This window comes from Sabethes cyaneus, chromosome 3, assembly GCF_943734655.1.
Source record: "Sabethes cyaneus chromosome 3, idSabCyanKW18_F2, whole genome shotgun sequence".
Taxonomy (NCBI): Eukaryota; Metazoa; Arthropoda; class Insecta; order Diptera; family Culicidae; genus Sabethes; species Sabethes cyaneus.
In genome coordinates this window covers 193,637,600-193,660,268 of record NC_071355.1, presented here as the reverse complement: position 1 = coordinate 193,660,268, position 22,669 = coordinate 193,637,600, and the positions used below count along the sequence as shown (strand labels likewise).

The following is a 22,669-nucleotide window of genomic DNA, read 5'->3' as shown; positions in this document are numbered from 1 at the left end:
TGGTGCAAAAATATTGAACATCGATCGGAAAACCGCTAAGCCATTAACGCTCAAAATCTTTCATTTTTCGTGACGCTCGCATTTTTCGATTTTCTGGAATGACCCCCTGTACCAACTACCTTCCTGAAAGACGTAGTCCTACGTCAAAAAAGGTGGAAATGTAGAAACGCGAGGGAAATCTAGGCATAAAACCTACTCAAACCTACTGGACAGAAAAAGATTAAGAACCAAAGAGAAAAGAAAAAAAACGGGCTAGAAAAAGAAATAAAATAAAAGCGGAATTCAAAAGGAATTGGAAAGATATACAAAACGTGATAGAAAAGGAGAAAAAGCAGGACACATTATTGGGGAAAACGGAACAGACTAACACGAAAAGCGGAAGAGAAAAGTTCAAAAACAGAAAAGACCAATGAAGACTCCGGAAAAGGGTGAAAAACGGGCCAGGAAAAAGAGGAATATTAACGGAGAAAGAGGAAACATCGGATAGAAAAGGAAAAACGAGAGAGAGAGAGAGAGAAAGAGAGGGAAAACGAGACAAGAAAGGGCATATGGAACAGAAAACAAGAGAAACCAAAAGAGAAAAGCAGAATACCGAGAGAAAACAGAAAATCAATATAGGAAACGAGGAAAACGGGAAAAAGAAATCAATCGGAATATAAAAGGTAAAAAAGTAATGAAAACCGTGAAAATGGGACATAATAAGAAAAAAACAGGTAAAATGCACTAAAGAAAATAAAACGAGCGCGAACGATGTAAAATGGAAGATACAAAAAAGAAAACCGGAGAAAAATGGAAATGCAGCATCAAGAAGAGGAAAAATGGAACAAACGAAGACGACAAACGAGATGAGATAGAGTTGAAAAAACGAAAAAACGAAAGCTAAAAACAAAAACGGGAAAAAGAGAAGAGAAAAGACGGAAAACGGGAAAGAAAATAAAGAAAAACTTTAAACACGTTTTTTGAAACATAAGAAAAAATAGGACTAAAAATAAGGAAAAATGGGAAGGAAGCGAGGAAAAACGGAACAATGAAACAGACATGAGTCAGAATAAAAAGAAAACTAGAGAAAAAGAAGATAATGCGAGAAAAGTGGGAACGTAACCTAAGAAAACCTACAGAAATGGAGAAAAAACGGAACAAAAAGAAGAAAAGTCGGAGTGAAAAAGAGAAAAAAACCGAACAGAAAAGAGGTAAGACATGTGAGAGAACAAGACGAAAGACTATAATTACTTATTCTATGTCGAATTTTAAGTTCAACATGAAGTAAAATTTCAAGCCCAAATTAGTCCAAATTCAAGTCTTATTTAAAGTCCTAGGTCAAGTCCAATTTCAGTTCTGATTTCTAGTCCAATTACAGCTCCAATTTCAACTTTGATTTCGAATCCGATTACACCCGAAAGTCCAGAGTATTCAACCTAGACGATAGTGTATTCACCATTCTACGATTTCTACGTTTTTCCAGGCCAAAACGTTCTTCTGAAAGGTCGGGGGGTCACCTTTTGTTTATGTCTGGAAACGCCAGTGCCGAAGACATAATTTCTTCACCTTGATTTAAGTTTCATTCCACTGTGCAACGGTATGCATTATCCAGCCATTTACCAACCAATACACTATGCTTACTTAAATATTTTGATTACGTTGATCAGTAAAATAATTTTATTAAAGTCAACCTTTGAAAAATGAAACAAATGTGGTTGCCTCCAGCTTTCCTTCCCCTTTCAAACCATCGCTGCTATCTTTCCCTTTGCCAAATATAAGTTTTTGTGTTGGTAATACCAACTAGTTGATAGTCGTCTAACAGCTTCGGTCGTAGATTGTTCGGACATTTTAAAGCGTAAAGGTTTAAAAGCGTACACAAAGAAGCGAAAACTCGTTCGATAAAAAAATTCATCCACTCGACAGTACTACGTCACCACTCACTTCGGCAGGCTATTGCCACATACCAAAACAAGCTGACTGCTAGTGCATGCAACGAGTAAGTGACAAACCCTTGACACTTGAGTACATAAACGTTAGTACTAGGTATAATAATACTGATATGGTAAAAACTGATTTAGTCAACCCGAGGACGAGTCAGTCCGCGTTTGAACAGCGAAATAGCGAGTGATTCCATTTGTATCCGGAACGGCGACAGTTGACTACGCGACACGGAGAGTATGCCGAAAAGTTTTAACTAACAAAAAGTTTATTGGTAGTTAAATGTTACGGTGATAACGAAAACAAACCAAGCAAAAGTCGGAAAGTTGACACGTATACAAATGGTTGCCGGTTTGCATATCTTGAAGTGAATGTAGGCCAATCAGTGAATTGAAAATAGAAATCAGGAATTTCGCGTGATAATTGTTGTGCAAAGCTTCATTTGCTGTTTGGTTTAACTTAAGCTTAACACGGCAGTCATCAGCGGGAAACGATTTATCGTCAGTGTTTTTGCAGCCAGCTGATAACTTTACTCCGAACATGTAAGTTAACTGCAATAAAACTCCCGGTTCATGGTGCTTTTGTAATGATCAAAGATTGATAATTTCTGACCCGGCGAAGTGGAAAACTACCATTCTAGTTAGTTCAATAGAACTAGTAAATTATCGAGCAATTTAAAAAAATACTAAATTACATCTCGAGCTTCTGTTGCATTAACTTTTGTAAGTCGTTGCTTTATGCACAATTACCGCTGATAGCAGTGTTCTGAGTAGTAAATTCTATAATACACTCACGCTTTCGCTTGTTTACATGTTGCTTGCGAAACATGCCATTTATGTCGTCACTGCCGCTGAACCAACTTTTCCATTCACAAACAGTAACTGTTCACCTTACCTTGGTGTGATACCTACATGGCAGCGGCAGCGGTTAGATCGAATTGACATTGTGATCAGCAGATAAAACACCGTGATTCAAGTGTTGTTTATTTTAGTAACCTTCCCTTTATCGAATGTTGTTCCACTCACTGATGCTTGCACTGCTTACAAGCGTGATCAGGTCTAGGTTAGAAAAGGGCAGTGGTGAAGATTTATCATGGGATTTTTCCTATTCGATACAAAACTGACTTTGTTAATCTTTTTCGCGAAAATGCTTTTTGTACGTATTACCCATGCGGTAAACAATTAATATAAAAACAGTCGGTCAGTGAAAGTGTCGCTATAATGTTTCGCGTGAAAAAAGCGAGTGAGATATATGTTATCACTTACGCGTTGATAGATGCGAGGGAACGGTGAGTCACCCTTGCTCGTCTGTTTTGAGACGTGGCAAAAATTATTCACGTTGTGTCTGTAATATTACCGATATTACCGAATCTAATTGATCGCCATTTAAGCGCTGAATCAGTAGCAGATTTCCACGTTTATCATACATTATGTACCTGTATTTATGCTAAATATTTGTTTCTCAATCGTAACTACAAAGTAGTGAGGACAGGGTTTTCCCTGTCAAAATTCAAAACAATTATTTTAATATTTTGCAACAATAACAATTACCTGATTTAAACGTATTCCATGATAAGAGACTCATCACGCCATCCAAGCGTGACAGACCGAGCTATTGTTTGTATCGTTTACCTTTAGCTCAATCCGTTACGATCCATCATTGTCAATCGGATGGTTGATAGCTGATCATAGATCAGTCACGTGATCAGCAGTCTGATTCATTCAACCGCTGAAAATAAAAAGATGAGACTTTGAACTCGCTCGGGCGGAACCGCTAGCTACTATATAGGTTGGCACATACCTATGTCATGTGGAGCCGGGAAGGTGATAATCATTATCGGCTCACACAGCCGCCCCACACGGAGCGGCCCCACACTGTACGTCAGAAAACCGCTAGGAGATTCCCTGCGCGAAGGTATCGCGCAATGACCGGCAACCAGCCAGCAGTGGCAGTGGCGGGTCTGCCGAGATTCTCACGACGTGTTTTATTATTTTCGTGCCGGTTTGGTTTGGCTGATAAGCGCTTGAAATAATAACAAAACTTTCATTAATTGCACGAGTCGTACTTTGCTGGGGATGATGTAGGTCAGTCATCCCGAGATTGATGGTGTTGTTTACAATATTGTCGTAGAACTCTGCTCGTGTTCAGAAGCACGTAAGTCACTGATTAGGAAATGGACCTTCATAGTGTTTAGTAGCACAGATAAGAGGCTTAAATCATTAGTTTTCTTGTGACGTTTGGATGCTGCGATGACCTGATTTTCATTCATTAATCATCCTTTCACGTGACTCATTGGGTGTTGATTCGCTAAAGTAGCATTATTCCCAAATTACTTACTTGCTTTAATTTAGCGGCAATGGCCTGTTACCGATCCTGTATCGAATGAATTATGGTCATCCGGTACTGTTGGTCTTGAGCTGCCGTTCGCCTATTCCCTTGAACTGAACGTACACCGTCCTCAACAGTGCACATCCATCAGATGCGGGGTCTGCCCGGAAGTCTTCGACCTCTTCTTGGTTCTTTACTGAAAATATTGTTGGCTACTCTTTCGTCGGTCAGAATTTAACGTTCGAAAACCCCATGCACCCGTTAATCAGCTTCTTTAACGTCCATGCTTCATACCCGTAATGGACAACGGGGAACGTTAGTGTTCTGTAGAGCAGCTGCTCCACCTTGGCACCATTTGGACTCCCACGTTCCCTGCCAGCAACTAGCAAAGTCGTGGGCTTAAACCGTCATTAGACATTACCCTTCTTTATCGACAGACTTCGCAGCCGGCTGTTTAGAGTACAGGAAAATTACGGAGCAAGTGTAACGATCCTACTGACTCTATCAAGCAAGCACCGTCTAGCCGAGAATCGAACATGCGACGACTGGCTTGTTAGGCCAGCATCGTACCTCGAAGCTAAGTAGGCCTGCCAGCAACTATGTACTTCATTTTGGCAGTGGCGGTGCCGGTGAATTAGCGTAACTAGTTTCGTCGGAAAACTATGTTCTACAATTATCTACCACAGCTCATTTCGTTTAACTGAATCGTACGCCGCCCTAAAATGCACAAAAAGATGATGAGCTTACAAGTTGTACTCCCGGAACTTGGCTAGTAACTAACGCAGGGCGAAAATTCTGATCAATCGTGGAGCGACTCTCACAAAAAACCACTTGGTACTCGCCGACGAAGGACTCTGCTAATGGTCTCAGTCTACAGAACAGGATACGGGAGAGCACCTTATAGGCAGAATTGGGCAATGTAATGCCTTGATAGCTTTTACACTCGAGTCGATGACTTTTTTAAAAATAGAGCAAATGAGCCCATCCAACGCTTCATCTTTCTCTCAGATTCTGAGCAATGATCCTGTGTATTGCTTCGTACAGCCGCTCGCTCTCCGCTTTTAGAAGTTCAGCCGGGATACTGTCCTTCCCAGCAACCTAACCGTTTTTTCAGCCCTCTGATTGCCTTCTTAGCTTCCTCCTGTGTTGGTGCCCCACATCGCTCACCAACATGCCATAAATTCACCAACATGCCAGGCCCCGTTGAAAGGTCACTTTCAACCAATCACCAAGCGACTGCATGCTCACTAGGTGGTAGATCGAACGGGTGAAGCTGGTGGAGCAGCGTGGTCGTCTTGTTCGAGGTGATGCTCAATGGGTAGTGGGCAAATCTCGGTGATTCCCCGTCGATATGTCCCGTGCGCAGTTCGGACTTGAACCACGCAGACATGCCCGTCCTTGCCTGGGAACGTCTGCTCGATCCGGCCAAGATACCAGCGCGTAGGTGGCGTGTTGTCCTGTTTGAGAAGCACCAGGGTCCCGACGTCAATGTTCGGCTGAACGACTGGCCATTTCTTTCGATCCTGTAGTTGGGCTACATAATCCCGCGACCAAGCTCTCCAAAAATGCTGAAGACATTGTTGCTTCTTCTGGACAGAATCAAGTCGATTTCATAGGGTATGATTTTGATCTCAAATAAATTAAATATTTTGCAATAGCATAGTCCAACAACCTCTTCATGCAAGAGCCTCTGGAAGTGCTCCTTCCACCTGACCGTTTGTCAATAAGCAAGTTACCAACACTATCATTGCACATTATGGTAAAATCAGCGGTATGGTAAAGTTCCTGCAAACCTCCATCTTGTGGAAACTCCGTGTGTCGTTACTGACGAATCTCACTTTTGCGTCAGCGAACGAGCGCTCCTTGTATTCGCGTATTTTAGACGGTAAGTTCTCTTTACCACAGCTCTACTCTCTCTATACCTTTCTTTATTTTGGCATGTAGCCGCAGTGAGCATGGTACTCTTGGCCTGGTTCTTCACATCTGCCATTCTCTGACAATCAGCATCAAACCATCCTTTACGCTGTCTTTCACGCGTCGTGCCTACCACCTCTCTCGCAGTTATTTCAACGGCATCATGAAGGTTCCTCCACAGCCTACCAATATCTTCTTCCCCTTCTTCCTGTTATTCTGTGATTCGTTGATCAAGATTTTTGACGTATTTGGTGTATTCTGGCTTCGACAGTCTTGCACGAATCTTATACACGATAAGATATTGGTCAGAGCCGGTATTTGGTCCCCGAAAAGACCGTGCATCCATGACATCCAAAAAGTGTAGACTGTCTATTAAGACATGACAGATCTGAGATCTAGAGTCTTCCATGCCTCCAAGAGTGTTTTCGAATATTAAGACGTGGAAAGCAGGTGTTGCAGATGGCCATTTCTCGAACCGCGACAGAGGAAGGCTATGACTTCTCATGACAAGACGAAAGAATTCCTCCCTCACGGTTTGCGCATTCGCATCTCCGATAAGGATTTTCACGTCATGTTTTGGGCACTCTCCATAGGTCCTTTCGACCCTGTCGTAAAAATCGTCATTAGCAGCATCGGATTTATCGGTGCGTAAACATTGATTAGGCTGTAGTTGAAGAATTTTCCCTTGATTCTCAACATAGGGGAATGTCGTCGTGGTTGGGCCACGTTTTGGCATTCGCCTATAACTTCCGTTTCAAAAAGAATTTCGGTAATCTATACACATCGATGGAAAGGTCTAAGAATAAGGTACATTTCTGGAAAATCTTGAACTGATTGCTTGGAAAATAATAAAGTTACAGGCATTTCAGTGAAGACAAAAAATGTTGTCATAGTTGGGCCATGTTGTACAGGTTGGGCCACCGCTGAAAAACCAAGATATACGTATTGAAATTCTATGTAGAGACAAGGAAACAATGAATTTTGTGAACAACGGCCCATATAAGTACAAACACTCTATTTTTAATTACATTTTTGCGAAATTTTAGCGATCTTGTAAAATCAATATTATTATTCATCGCCTTTTCCGAAGTGAACTATTACAATGAAAAAACGACAACAATATAGGTATTTCACACAGTAATTTTGCTTTATTACATCTCATAACACGTGACTGATGTTTTCTAGCGAATATTGTGCTTTCGCGCTAAAAATTATGGTGGCCCAACCATGCCTAAACAAGTGGCCCTACCTTTACAAAAAGTGCTTTTGTCGTATTTTGCCTTACCCTACCCAAACATCTTACTGAAACGGGACTTTTATATAGTCTTCGTATAGAGCACAACACACTTAATATGTTTTCAATATTTATCTCAATAATTGCATTTCATGAATCATTTCTTGAAGAAAAGTTCACTACGCCCGAAAAACTTTTTTTGTACGATTCAATCACTAAATTCAGTACGCGTGTTTTGAATACACGATTGAAACTCACAATATTGTGAAAAGTTAGCGGTCACAGTAAGAAGTTTTACAATGCTTGTACATAGATATTTCGAGTTACTAAGACTGAAAAAATTGTGGTGGCCCGACCATAACAGTGGCCCGACCGTCACGACACTACCCTACATAAACGGTCATCTACAGGCCTCCACCGGATAACCTGTTACGTTTGCTTTCCCAACTCTACGAAACCGACGTCATGTTCTGCCTTTTTACTAGCACTGAGTAGATGTAGTACGTGAAAGAAGTGCATGCAACAGGGTCTACTGCCACGGGACTCCCGTTGTCGGGAAATTGGCCACCGAATTTCCTGAATAGCTGCGATATCGATGGAGCGCTCGTGCAAGCAAGCCTGCTATTGCCGGTTCATGAAGAATTCGGACTTTCCAGGTACCAAGTTTCCAATCGTAATCCATTAATCGTTTCCTTGTCCTTTGGGTGCGATTAACCCGTTCCTCCATATTTCCATTTTCATTGTTCGTGGTAAATGGGAGTATCGGTATACTACCTAACCGGAGTTGCGATACCTACACCCCGCTAATGGGTCTGCCATCTATGGTATAGCTTGCGGGATACAGCACTTCATATTCAGCCATTCGGTCCGAGATTGACGCTGTTTGAGCCGACCTTCACTTGGGGAAATGGCGCTCAAGTTCGCACCTCAATGATAGCTCAATGATAGCTTAGCTGTTCCAGAATGTACATGGAGCATTTCCAAGTATGGCAGTCGATCGACATCGTTTGACTCAGATCTTCGAGGAGGTGCTGCTTCCAAGTAACTCTCCCTATTTCATACCCATTACAACACATTTTATGACACTTCCTCACTTTCCAAAAAAGAGTTTACTTTTAACCGCGTACAGTGTCAGAGACACACTGACCGAGTAGATAACAGTCTATCTTCTCGGCGGTAGAAACAAAGAGCAATCATACAAAAATAATTATTGTTGCAGAGACGAGTGTGTGGAATGATAGAACACAGAGAGAATAAAGCAAAATTAGATATATTAGACTACCTAAAAGAAAATTTTGAATCGAAAATTGCTTGAAAACCGCCTACTTCATGAAATTTAGTAACTTTTTAGAAGCAAAAGGCTTTGAAATAAGTGCTTCTCAAGGCATTTTTATCAAATTTCTCCTAAAAAGATGTGATAAAACCTAGGAGTTTCCAGGAACGCGTATAAGTGCGTAGTAATCAGAGATTACTTTTGTATTCATTTACGAATTAATTAGGTTATCAATGGTAATCAGTAGAGTAATCAATGATAATCTTAAGTAATCATTGGTAATCATGATTAATTTATAGTAATCACAAGAGATTAATTACTGGTAATCAGAGGTAATCAGTAAAGTAATCAAAAATAACTTTTTTCGAAGATGCGTAGTAATCATTACTGTTGGAAGCCCCTTGGATAAAACTGATTGCTTTTATTCACCAATTTAAAGCTCTGATATTATTCTACAATTCGTTCTTTGACGTGAAACGCCTTTTTTTTAGTTTCGTTGCTATCTCATTCCAAACGTATGGTTTTGGGTGTTGAATTAGTATCTGAAAACTATACGACCTCATACACCACGCATAGCACTCTAGATCACTGCGTGCGACGGACACGGTTAGACGCATATAAAAAACAATAACGAAACGGACTATTGGGGTCTCTCTGGGACGTTTTTGAAAACGATTGCAGTATTGAAATGTATTCTCCGGAAGGAATCGTGGACATTTACCTTCGTTATGGCCAGGAACGTTTACGCACCGCACCGTCGTCGAAGGAACGTTGTTTTCATCGAGGCTTCGAGGGGAGCAGCATCAGAAAGTGGCATCAGCGATTGAACATAAAATTTTGTGGATCGTGGGTGATCTCAAAACAAGCACAAGGCAAACTGCGGTACAGCCCCATATCACCCTGGAGGTGTGTAGCATTCTGAACCCTTAATTTATGAAAAACATTGTTGTTGCTGTAATTGTTTTTCATACGTGTCAGACTGTGTTCGACGCACGCCGTAATCTAGTGTGCTATGCGTTATGTATGAATTCTTGCGGTTATATTAATCCAACGCCTAACACTGTGCATTTAAAATTAAATTGCAACGAAACTAAAACAAATAGGCGTTTTACGTCGGGTGGTGGCCGATCAACCCCCGAATGTGCAGATTAAGAATCAAGGGCCGATTCTTCAATATAAGCATAATTAACGTGCACAGCCCTCACCTCGGAAGTACCGATGATGACAAAGAAGAATTCTACGCGCAGTTGGAGCGTGAAAACGACCGCTGCCCAAGACATGATGTCAAAATTATCATCGGGGACTACAATGCTCAGGTTGGTCAGGAGGAGGAATTCAAACCGGTGATTGGACAGTTTAGCGCTCGCCCGCAAACGAACGAAAACGGCCTAAGACTTGTCGACTTCGCCGCCTCCAAGAACATGGCCATATGTAGTACCTTCTTCCAGCATAACCTCTGCCATCGGTACACCTAGAGATCACCCAACCAGACAGACTCACAAATCGACCACGTTCTGATAGATACTCGGCACTTTTCAGACATTATCGACGTCAGAACCTATCCAGGCGCTAACATTGATACGGATCACTACCTAGTGATGGTAAGGATACGTCAAAAACTATCTGTTGTAAACAACATACGATACCGGCGCCCGCCACGGTATAATCTAGCGCGACTGAAGCAACCGGAGGTCGCCGAAAACTACGCGTTATCTCTCGAAACCGCGCTGCCGAAAGAGGGTGAGCTGGACGAAACCCCTCTTGAGGACTGTTGGAATGCCGTGAAACCAGCCCTTAACAGCGTAGCGGAGAACGTCCTAGGCCGTGTGGCACCGAATCGACGTAACGAATGGTTTGACGAGGAATGCCAGCAGATATTGGCTGAGAAGAACGCAGCGCGGGTACAAATGTTGCGTAGAGCCACCCGTCAGAATGTGGAGCGATACAAACAGAAGCGGAGGCAGCAAACCCGACTCTTCAAGAAGAAGAAGCGCCACCAAGAGGAGAAGGAGTGCGAAGAACTCGAACAGCTGTACCGCTTTCACGACACACGGAAGTTCTATCACAGACTCAACGGATCTCGCGGGCCGAAATGTGCAGAGATAAGGATGGAGGTAACTTGACTGACGACCGTGCGGTGATCGAAAGGTGGAGCAGTACTACGATGAACACCTGAATGGCGTGCAGGCGGAAGACCATAATAGCGGAGGAAGTGACCACGTTGGTGTAGCAAGCAACGAAGATGTGCCACCCCCATCGATAAGGGAAGTCAAAGAAGCCATCCAGCGACTGAAGAACAACAAAGCAGCGGGAAAGGATGGCATTGGAGCGGAGCTTATTAAAATGGGCCCGGACAAGTTGACCGGCTGTCTGCATCAACTGATTGTCAAGATTTGGGATACGGAACGACTACAGGAGAAGTGGAAAGACGGGGTTATCTGCCTTATCTACAAGAAAAGTGATAAGCTAGATTGTGAGAACTACCGAGCAATCACTATCCTGAATGCCGGCTACAAACCAAGTCATCTTTCATCGACTATCGCCAAAAGCCAATAAATTTGTGGGAAGTTACCAGGCCGGCTTCATGGAGGGTCGGTCTACAACGGACCAAATCTTCACCCTGCGGCAGATCCTCCAGAAGTGCCGCGAATTCCGAGTTCCCACGCACCACCTGTTCATCGATTTCAAAGCCGCATATGATAGCGTAAACCGATAAGAGCTATGGAAAATTTTGGACGAAAACGGCTTTCCGGGTAAGCTTACTAGACTTATCATGGCTACGATGGATGGGATCCAGTGCTGTGTGAGAATCTCGGGTGGATTGTCGGACCCATTTGAATCTCGCAGGGGACTTCGGCAAAGAGATGGTTTTTCCTGCCTGCTATTCAACATTGAAGGTGTTATAAGACGAGCGGCGATCGAAATGCGAGGCACGATTTTCAATAAATCCAGTCAATTTACCTGCTTTGCTGACGACGTGGATGCTGTCGGCAGAACATTTGAGACGGTGGAAGATCAGTACACCAGACTAAAACGCGAAGCAGAGAAGATTGGATTAAAAATAAATACGTCTAAAACGAAGTATATGCTGGCGGGCGGGACCGAGCGCGACAGGGCCCGCTTGCAGTACCGTGATAATCGACGGGGATAAGTTCGAGGTAATCGACGAGTTCGTATATCTTTGCTCACTGGCAACTGAGAACAACAATACCAGTCATGAGATTAAAAAACGTATGATCAGCGGAAGTCGGGCCTACTACGGACTCCACAAACACTTGCGGTCGAGCAATTTAAGCCCCTATACAAAGTGCACACTGTACAAAACGGTAATTAGACCGGTTGTCCTCTACGGGCACGAAACGTGGATACTGCTAGAAGAGGACCTACGAGCTCTAGGAGTTTTCGAACGGCGGGTGCTAAGAACCATTTTTGGCGGAGTGCAAGAGACGGTGTATGGAGGCGAAGAATGAACCACGAGTTCGCGCGTCTCTACGGCGATTCAGATAAGTATTCAGAAAGTAGTTAAAGCTGGACGGATACGTTGGGCAGGACATATTGCTAGAATGCCGGAACTATCCTGCAAAAATGGTTTCGCATCAAATCCGGTAGGAACCAGACGAAGAGGGGCACAGCGAGCGAGGTGGCAAGACCAGGTAATATAATTTTACTAGTTTTGTTTCTAAAAAGTTACTAAATTTCATGAAGCAGGAGGTTCAAGAGCTTGCTTAGCATGGTTTTTGTGCCAGAGCTAATTTAAGGCAAACAGAACCGAAAACTAAAAATGTTTAATAACTCTGTAACAATTCAGATATGATCACATGCGTAGAAGGATTTTTTTGTCAAGTTTGGTCTTCTATCACCCTCTGAAATATCTGCACTAAGTTACCTAACACCCTGTATAAAGCTTAAAAATAATAAAAGTGTACTCCAAACATTTACCAATCGACATAAATAGTGATAAAGTTATATTATTAGGTATTATCAAAACTCGTTTGTTTTTGTAATTTAAACCATTATTGAACTTCTTATTAATTCTGAAGATATAATTTCTCAATTATTCATGACGTTGAATAATTCGAATACATATTTAAAGGGAAATCAATTCTGCAACGTATCTGATTATAACCGGAATCGAAAACAAACAATTTAGACATATTTGCTTATTAATCATGTGATGTTTTCAAATAAGAAATGCATACCTATTTGTTTATATTGTGTTTATCAACTCATCATATTAAAGTGAAGATTCGAGTAAACAACAGCACTCTCCGTTGGCCTTGATGGTGTCGGGTATCTTGGGCAATGACAAAAAAATTCATTGTTTTTACACCACTTGAATCGCTCTGAGGAGAGAAGGAGGACGCAAGAAATCACTTTTCTATCAAGTGATTGAAATCAGCACCAAAATCAGTGGCTGTTGTTGGTTGAAGGTCGTAAACACCGCAACTGATAAGGCGGTGATTTTGAACTGTTAGCTACTACGTGATTATTATTAACGTTGATCGTGCTGCTTTAACCACTTGGTGCTTTGGTCTAATCTAGTCCGTAATTGTTTCCTCGTAACAAGTGCGTGTTGTGATTGTGACAATAATTTCTTGTCAATCGCATCAATCAAATTCACAGTCTAACTGAGCTGCATTACAGCATTTCTCAAACGACCGCTGCTGCTGGGAGGGTAAATGCACTTTTGCAGCACGCTCCGATCACGCGTCTTCGGCCGGTCACTGTCGATGTGTGCTGCCAGTATGTGACCGCCGCGCCGGTCGTTTATATCGTCTTACGTGCTTGGCTGTGTGAATGAATGGAAAACGTACCACCCTTTCATCGCCTGATAGGTCACTTCGCCGACAACAACAACAACAACGGTATCAACAACCGCAAAGTCGAGTCCGAGCCGCGCGCACAGCTGCTGTGCTATTTCCGTATGCGCGATGGGTTTCGGAGAAAAATCAAACCGAATTATAGTGTGCCAAAGAAAAACAACTTGTCCTATGTATAATTTCACCGCCTTCGGCGCTCGAGACTTATGTACCGAGTCGAAGGAGGCAAATTTTGATTGAGAGAGCAAAATGTTTATAAATAGTATCCGTTTTAGAAGTTATGGTGACCCGAAAAGTCGGTCAGACTTTTCGAAGTGGTAATTAAGATGGGAAAATCAACTTTTCCTTGAATCAGCGAGATGTAGTGAGAAACTACCACCACAGCCCCAGTCAATAATGTTTGAGACGGGGAAAAATAGACACCGTAATTTATCTTTAAAACCAAGCGGAACTTCTTGTTGTGACATTACAAGGATACGCAATCTGTTAAGACGAATGCGGAGACAGTAACATTGAGCACTTTGCGCTTTTTTTTCGTGTGGACAATGAATGGTCACAAAGTCATGCATGTAAACAATCAACAACTGTGACAAAGAAGCTGCCTGCCTGCGGTTGAGATTGAGTTTCGAAAACAAGTGAATGTACTGCTGAGCCAGACCTCCAACGGCAATTGCAAACATAGTTTTATTTTGTACCTTAATTACCTATCTGTCGCATATTAAGTTTCTTGGAAATTTTCACATAATGAAATATTTGTTTGATAAAAAAGTATACGTAATACTCCTGTTCTACCTTCCAAACACACTAATTGTATATGTAAATAATAACTATAATCTATTATTGAATCCGCACTTGAAATGTGTCATGTGTAAACCGGCAATACAAATAATACTGCAAATATGGATGGACGTAGTTCTTCTAAGAATTATGACTGCAATAAAAAAATTAATTTCCCGAGAAACCAGAAGTAAACAGCTCCCGTTAAAATCAAAGCTTTACAACGTGTCACGCGTTTCTACTTCCAGACCACTTGACGGCAACGTAAACAAATCGTCGTCAGACTTATCCTTGCTGCTCATTGAAACTAGTTCTGTTTTACTTGTGTATTGATTAGTCAAATATTTTTGCTGATTACTTGTTGCCATCGTGTACTTGCAAAAAGTTGAAGATTATTGCAACATTACTACCCATCATACTTTTGAATAAAAATTCACGTTAGTAGTTTCGACTGAAAGTTCATAAATTTTTTTCGCGACAAATTAAATCAATTTTTAGGAATAGTTACTGATACTCACTCCTGGGAAGAGGTAATTAATAAACATTAATATAAGCAGTAAACCAATGATTTATTGGAACTTAGGGTAAAGGGTGATCCACATTAAATTGCATCACTGAAAAAACGCTGTGGAAAATTATCTAGTTTATTTTTCTTAACACTCCCAATCAATCGCTCCCAGCTACCACCCATATGGGGAGAAGAGGGAAATCCACTGAAATGAATCTTCTGCCATTCTGTGCTCTCCATGCGCTCCGATAAAGCTAGTACTTCGATCATTGTGTAACGCTCGTGATATGCTCCTTCGAAAATGAAGTTTTGGAGTATCATATCGTAGGAAACAATCTATACCTATAAAAATGAATTTCTGTCTGTCTGTCTGTATGTTCTTTATAGAATCAAAAACTACTGAACCGATCGGCATGAAAATTTGCATGTAGGGGTTTTTGGGGTCGGGAAAAATTCTCATGATGGTTAGAGACCCCTCCCCCCACTAAGAGGGGTCCCCACTAAGCATACAAATGAAATACAAATTTCCTCATAACTAGAGAAGTAATCAAGCAAATGGAACCAAATTTGGCATGTGTGGGTTTTAGGCGGCAGTTTTTTCTATGGTGAATTAGGACCCCTCTCCTACTTAGGAGGGGAGGGCTCCTGTACAAATGAAGTACACAGTTTTGCATACCTCGAAAACTAATCAAGAAAATGGAACCAAATTTGGCATGTAATAGTTTTATGAGGAAGGAATTTTTTCTATGGCGAATTATGACTCCTCCTCCCATACAAATAAAATACTGCCAAAATGAATCATCTAAGGTTGAGCTCCTTAAAAACTCGAAATTGTGACAGCATAGTTTAATTTGTGGCAATACGAAGTTTGTCTTTTAATGTGGTTCAAAAAATTGTCAATGACTTGTAAGTATGAGTCTCTTAGGTTCACTTGTTTTACACCTTTACACACGCTAAGCGAACTTTCGGGACACTGTGTGTTTGATCTTTGTTGAACTTCTAGATCGGCACTGTTTCGCTTTTTCTTAAAACTAGACCAACGATATTGGGACGACTTAGCGCTGTCAGAGCTTCCAACCATATTTGATATTTGTCGAAAATAACTCTGTCCACCGAAGTGCCCAGCCATAAACAGGAAATGGGCTACCGACTTTATCAGAAGGATCCATTTCTAGTTTTACGCTATTAATTTACTAATCGCTAAAATACCAGCCGATCAGATTAAAACTCCGGACTTCCGGGTTACACGACGATTATTTTACATCATATTTCATAGAAATGACGGGACATAAAATAAGACCTAATTAGATTTGAATTTGCATTTAAATTTGAGCTTGGGCCTAAAATTCAAATTGGACTTTAATTTGGGCCAATTTAGACTTAAGACCGGACCTCAAATTAAACTGGAAATTAGACTAGGATTGGATTCAAAATTTGGCTTGAATTTGGACTCTAAATTCAATTTGAAGTCAGGCATGGATGAAATAGGAACTAAATTGAATTTGAAGGCGCATTTGAAAATTAATCTTAAAACCGGAACTAAAATTCGACTTGAAATTAGACACAAGCTCTTACTTGAAATGTATATCTATGAAAATTAATTTCTGTCTGCCTGTCTGTGTGTTCCTTCTAGACTCTGAAACTTCTGAACCGATCGGCGTGAAAATTTGTAGGATATTCCCATCACGCTACTAATTTCGGCATACATTACCTTTTTTGGCTACACTTTCCCAAATAAAAACTTTGCCGCTATATAACAATACTGAAACGAATGTAGCACTCATAGGCTTTAATGTGTTATAACTATTTTCATAAAAATGTAAGTAGTTTGCTTAATTTTATTCAATAAACATCAAAACCACTGTTTTTCCACTAGCACGTAACAGGCTGAAAAAACTAGCAGCAATCGCTTACGCGTATCCGCTCTTGATGATGGTTTGGAAAACACACAATTATGATCACGTTTACTTATTCTAGAATCTAAACAGCTGTGAATATGCTATCACAGAACAATTCTTCTTCTTTTTATCATGGAAGAACACAAAAATTCCCCTCTGATATGAAAATATAAATCAATTTTCATTCACTAACCATTAGCAGCATTTTGTTTTTAATTCCAGCATATGGTGCGTTATTTACACTACTACCAATATATGTGCTAACATATCTGGTATTTCAGTGACAACTGGCGCTAGTGTATATAAACGATTCAGTGATACACTAGCGCCAGCAGCAAGCTGTTGTCACTGCAAAACTAATTATCTTCAATGAGCCAGGAATGTAGGCAATAGCGAGAAGTTATCCATCGGTTTCTCTTTTCTTGTCGTGTGGCGTGTGGCGGTGGCGTTCAAGTTCTTTATTAACCTTCTGTCTGTACAAAAAAATACTTACGTTGTCTGTACATTGGGGTCAATTTGACCCCAAAATTCAAACTGCTATATCTCAGCGAAAAATAGAGGGATTTCCGAATTTTTAGATGTTTCAGAAAGGTAATCCAATGGACTAAATGATAAAATTATGAATGTTGACTTGGCTGGGGGGACCTTTTACAAGGAGGGGTTTAAGTAAAGAAAGGTCGGAAAAATCGGATTTTTTCAGATTTGTGACGTTTATATCACCAAACCCTTACCATCTAGAACAATGCTTTCTTCTACAAAAATATGCACGAACACGAGATCTTCAAAGTTACTTGTGACATTTTACAGGATTTGCTCGATAGGTGGCGTTTGTCCGGAAAAATCGATATTTTTTGGTCGTAAATTTTTTGGGTTCTACTCGTGTAAATCGTTCTTGTTCACGCTAAAGTTGATTATTTAGACAAGATACGAAGTAAACATAGTCCGGTGGTAGATAAAAACTTGGTGAACGGCTCAGAATTCACCCACCAGATGGTGTACGTGAACCATTTCATTAATATTGTTCGAGGTTAAACAAGATAGATGACATGCAAGTTTCTTGTCTTCGGCAAGATTGGTCTGGTCATTCTATAATAGACCATTTAGCACAGTATTTAATCACTAGGTGGCGCTAGTGTACTTTTTGTTCTGATTTATTCATTGTGTATGAACATATTGTTTCGACAAGAGGGCGTCGCCTTCGACATTATATCGCAAAATAAAACTCGTAACAATTATTCGCAATACTATATAGCTAAGTAATGTACCAATTCAGGCAAAATTTATGTTAAAACGATCCACAACAATTGAGTATAGTACCGGAAAAAAATGAATACACCACTAGCGTCACCTGACGACTGAATTTTGTACCAAAATTTTCAGAATAGAGTGGTCTCGACTATTTGAACAATTATGCCGTAGACAAAAACAATTATATCTAGTCAGTATTCTAAATTGCTGTAAAAAATAAAAACAAATGAAGCACCAATGCCACCTAGCGGTCAAATTCTGAACCACACTATAGGTTTTATTTGTCATAAGATCATGTTTACTGCAAATCTTGTCTATCTGTTCAAATTTTCTGAGAGCAAGAACGACTTACACGAGTAGAATTCATAAAGTTATGACAAAAAAAGTTGATTTTTCGCGCATAAACGCCACCTAGCGAGCAAATTCTGTAAAATGCTGCAAACAACTTTGAAGATCTCGTGTACGCGCATATTTTTGTAGAAGGAACCATTGCTCTAGGTGGTAAGGATTTCGTGATATAAACGACACAAATCTGAAAAAATCCGATTTTTCCGACTTTTCTTTACTAGAACCCCTCCTTGTAAAAGGTCCCCCCTGCTAAGTCAACAATCATAATTTTATCATTTAGTCCATAGGATTGCCTTTCTGAAACATCTAAAAATTCGGAAATCCCTCTATTTTTCGCTGAGATATAGCAGTTTGAATTTTGGGGTCAAATTGACCCCAATGTACAGACAACGTAAGTTTTTTAATAAACTTGTCGCAAAACGTAAGTTTTCGAAATTTTTTGATCAAATAACTTCTATAATAAAAGATCTCCGGCAGACACACCTAGTCACGAAAGAAGTAGATTAATTCATTGAAAAACAAAAAAGTTATAGCTTCTCAAAGTGGCCTGGGGTCAAATTTACCCCAGTGTACAGACAAAGGGTTAACTGGGCGCTGCTACTCGAATCGCATTCTTCAAAGGACATACGACCCCATTTGGTAGGTCACGTCGACCAACTCTACTCGACTCAGTCACTGTCGAGTGTTATGAGCGGGGAGAACGGGCTGCTTAGTGGTTCGATGCTGATCAAATGAAAATATCAAATTTATAATAGGATGAGTTCTAAATAACAAGTATTTTATAACAAAATCTCCTTTGTGTTTTGTTATAAACTTGATCTCGTTAGTAGTTAAAATAACAAAAATTGTAAAAAATTGTAAGCATATCACAGCAAATTATGATGTAATTTTATCTAGTTTATATCAAGGTGAGTTACAAAAATCAGTATTCTGTCCTGCTGTATAACCAAATTATAATAAAGCGTGTTATAAGTAACGGAACGAGATAGAATCTTGGTAGAACATTTTGTGCGTCGTAATTTTTTCTATCACATTTATTACAAAGTTTGATAGAAATATCAACTTAAGCTACAATTCCGTAATATTTTTGATAGAATCATCTGATCGGGATGCCCAACCAAAACAAAACAAACTCACGCGTCATTTGCTGACAGTTGAGTTACTAGCTTTTTAGTGGTCGACTCAATCGAGTCACGCGACAAAGTTATGTCGCATGTGACTTATGTAATATCAAAAGCAGACCAGTCGAGCAATGGGACACCAATGTTGCGAATCGAACGCGAAGTCAGCGTTGCCTGCTCATACGCGAAGGAGTATGAGAAACATAGCATTCAACGCTTACGCTGCACACGCAGGCGTAAAAGAAACAGTTACCGGTACCCGGTGCAAACATTCTGCTACCTACACATTCGCGCACGCACATGCTCACATCGTCGTCCTGCCAGGCTTCTGCCGTGCTCTGCAAAAAATCTTAATTCTCGGCGTTTTACTGGCAAAGCGCAGAAGAATCGATTTGCGCTCTTTCAGTCGGACGTTACCTTCTACCTACGACGCGGCGAGTTTTGTTTTGCTTTTGCAATACTTTGCTGCTTTATTTTGCCGGCGAGTGAGCATCAGTTTGATTTCATCTTTCTTTTTCTGCCGGAGCGGTACCGAATGCATGCTGTCAAGGTCAGGGAGCAAATCGTTCCAGTCCATATAATTACCTATCGCATATTCTCTTTGTATCCCAAAATACGAATAAGGCTTGTTCGCGACAAAATTTGGACACCCCCAAACACACACAGCTTCGGAAATACATTAACAATGAGTGAAATATTTTGCAGAGTGGTAGACGTATGTCTGTTCTTTCTGAAAGTATAACACTTGTTTATATTACAAGCGCTCAGCGTAAAATGGCGTCGAAACAAGAGCAGGAGCGAAAAGCAATTGTATGCGGTCGCAATGAAAATCCGGAAAACTTGTCAAAAAGCTTGGATTTCCTCCAAGCACTGTTCACAGTGTTTTACTATCATTCGATACTCGCTTGACAACAGCTAAGAAGAAGGGAAGTGGAACAAAAGAGGATCTGAGGAACCACCACAAGGATACGAAGGTAAAACAAATATTACGGAGGAGACCAGATCTTTCTCTACGTACCATTGCTCGTAAAATAAAAATACGACGGTCAAAACACGCGCTCGTAAGCTTTAACGCGAATATTTAAACGTGTGTCCTAGAAGACTTTATACAGCTTCCTGGTATGTCTTTTTGCACTGCCATGAAACGGAATGACGTTGCAGAGCATTTTAGGACAAAGAAGAAAGCCATATTCCCCAAAAAATATTTAGTATGACAGGCCATATGCAGCTGTAGTCGAGCAAGCAAAAGTTACATCACTACGGGAACGGTTAACAAGGAAATATACCGTGAAGAATGCTTGGAGAAACGATTGTTACCGTTCCTACACAGCCATGATGTACCCTCGCTGTTTCGGCCTGATTTGGCATCCTGTCACTACGCCAAAGATGTTTTGGAATGGTATAATGCTAATGGAGTACATATTGTACCGAAGGAGGCGAATCCACCTAACTGTCCAGAGTTACGCCCCATCGAGCGGTATTGGGCTTTGGTGAAGAGAGAGCTGTCCCAGCACAAACAACAAGCAAGAACTATAGATAAATTTCGAAAATCTTGGACAAACATAGCTAAATTGGTTGCCAACAAGTCTGTACTGACCCTCATGGCAAGGGTAAACACTGCGAACTTTGGCCATTTTTTCATGCAGACCAGATAAGTAATGTTAATTTGTTTGATAATTATTAACGATACACACATAATAAATGATATAAAATTGTTTCATGGATTAAACTTCTAGCAAATTTGTTTTATTGCAAAATTGAGGTGTCCAGATTTTGTAGCGGACAAACCTTAGTCTCGTGTCTCCAGTGTACGAAGAAAATATTAGCTCTGCTTGTTGTTGTGCTCCTTCTGCGCAAAATGAGTGGTCGTAAAGGAAAGCAGTATTTAAGCATCGCTCGGAGGGAGAGAAAACGGTTGAACAGAAAACAAAAGCTGGATATAGTTACAGAGGCCGACGCAGTGAGAATAGATGTTTAATGCGTAGTCAATGACTGAAGGATAGTAAGCCGCTGAAAGCATCATAGTCTTTATTTTCACCGAACTCAACTAGAGTGATATAGAAAACGAAAGCACTTGATCGTTGTGAGAAGCAGATTGCTCTGCCTTTGTATGCATAAGATGAGCAAAATGAAGCCTGCTGCCTGCATAGCTTATTCCCCAGTCAAAAAACTCGCGGTGAATCAGCTGCCCGAGAGGCTGGTGGCACACTGGGATACAAATTTTGCATTACTTTTTCTTCTTCTTCTTCATCTTCGCTAGAGTACTGAATTGAGAGACTGGCCATGTCACTCAAAAACTCGCATCATTAAGCTAACGACACTCACTGATTACGTGAAACGTGTGTCGCTGGTTTAATGATGACAAATTCTCGCGAGCTACTGAGTTGCCATGGCCAGTCTCTCAATTCATTACTATAATCTTCGCCCTCGATCCTACTCACGGGCGGGAGTACGAGCCATAGTGAGTAATCGGTATCAGCAGATCGGGCTGCAACGACGAACGACGAGCGATGACTGTAGCTGTTAGCTGAACACACAGTCGCAAAAATTCGTTGCAGTGCATGAAGAAATAAGAACGGGAGTTTTAAAGGGATGCTTATGTCGGCGTGTTCGTTAAAATGAGCACGCGTGTGTGAGAAAATTAGACCACACGAGTGTGGGCTTCGCAACGTTGAGTGCCACTCGACGTGACTTACAGAATAGGGCCCATAACCTGCTAAACGTAGACAGCTACGGTGCCAACGGTGAGATTTGCAAGAATATCTCCCGCACGATTTCTCCTAAGCTAATCTGACCTTAATGGTAATGAATCAGTACCATAAACAGATCAAGATCCTTTTAAGAGGATTGAAAATAGCGTTACTCCGTGATACGCAGCAAGAGTGTCCTATATCATCCGAATCTATCCAAACAATAAGTTGTCTGGCATATCCCTAAGCTAGAATCTTCTTTGGAGCTGTAACTCCCAAGGTTTCCAGAGCAAGCAATTGCCTCACAACCTTGTGTAAATCTTCATTCCGTGATGGTTCACAAGCTCACACATGGAAAACTTTGAAGTTCACCTGGATGTAATGGTTTTCGGAATTCCACGTCTGCAACTTTCTGGCTAGGACACATCCTCGTGTTGGCAAGAGTAGATTCTTAAAGGCTCCCATACACGTACGCATATGTTGGGTTGGAAATGAACAAAATGTTGGAGGGTCATTCCGGTCGAGCGGCGAGGCGAGCCGAATATTTTCTTCTGTCAGTTTGGTTCGTGGCACTCACACAGCGGCGAGCGTGT

General features: G+C 41.0%; 1 protein-coding gene across 3 annotated transcripts in view; it reads left to right on the top strand.

Moving 5' to 3' along the window:
• The window catches only part of LOC128741785 (uncharacterized), a 62,637-nt gene that overhangs the window by 4,817 nt on the left and 35,151 nt on the right, over positions 1-22,669 (top strand). The window contains exon 1 of one of the 3 annotated variants that reach the window (XM_053837828.1): positions 1,982-2,459. The exons of 1 other annotated variant lie outside the window; for it this stretch is intronic. Coding sequence is in view for 1 of the 2 variants with exons in the window: in XM_053837826.1 (XP_053693801.1) it covers positions 3,138-3,205 (68 nt within the window). In the remaining variant the exon portion in view is untranslated. Of the gene's footprint in view, positions 1-1,981; positions 2,460-2,851; positions 3,206-22,669 lie in introns of those variants that run through there. One more of the 3 variants, XM_053837826.1, reaches the window with a different exon arrangement.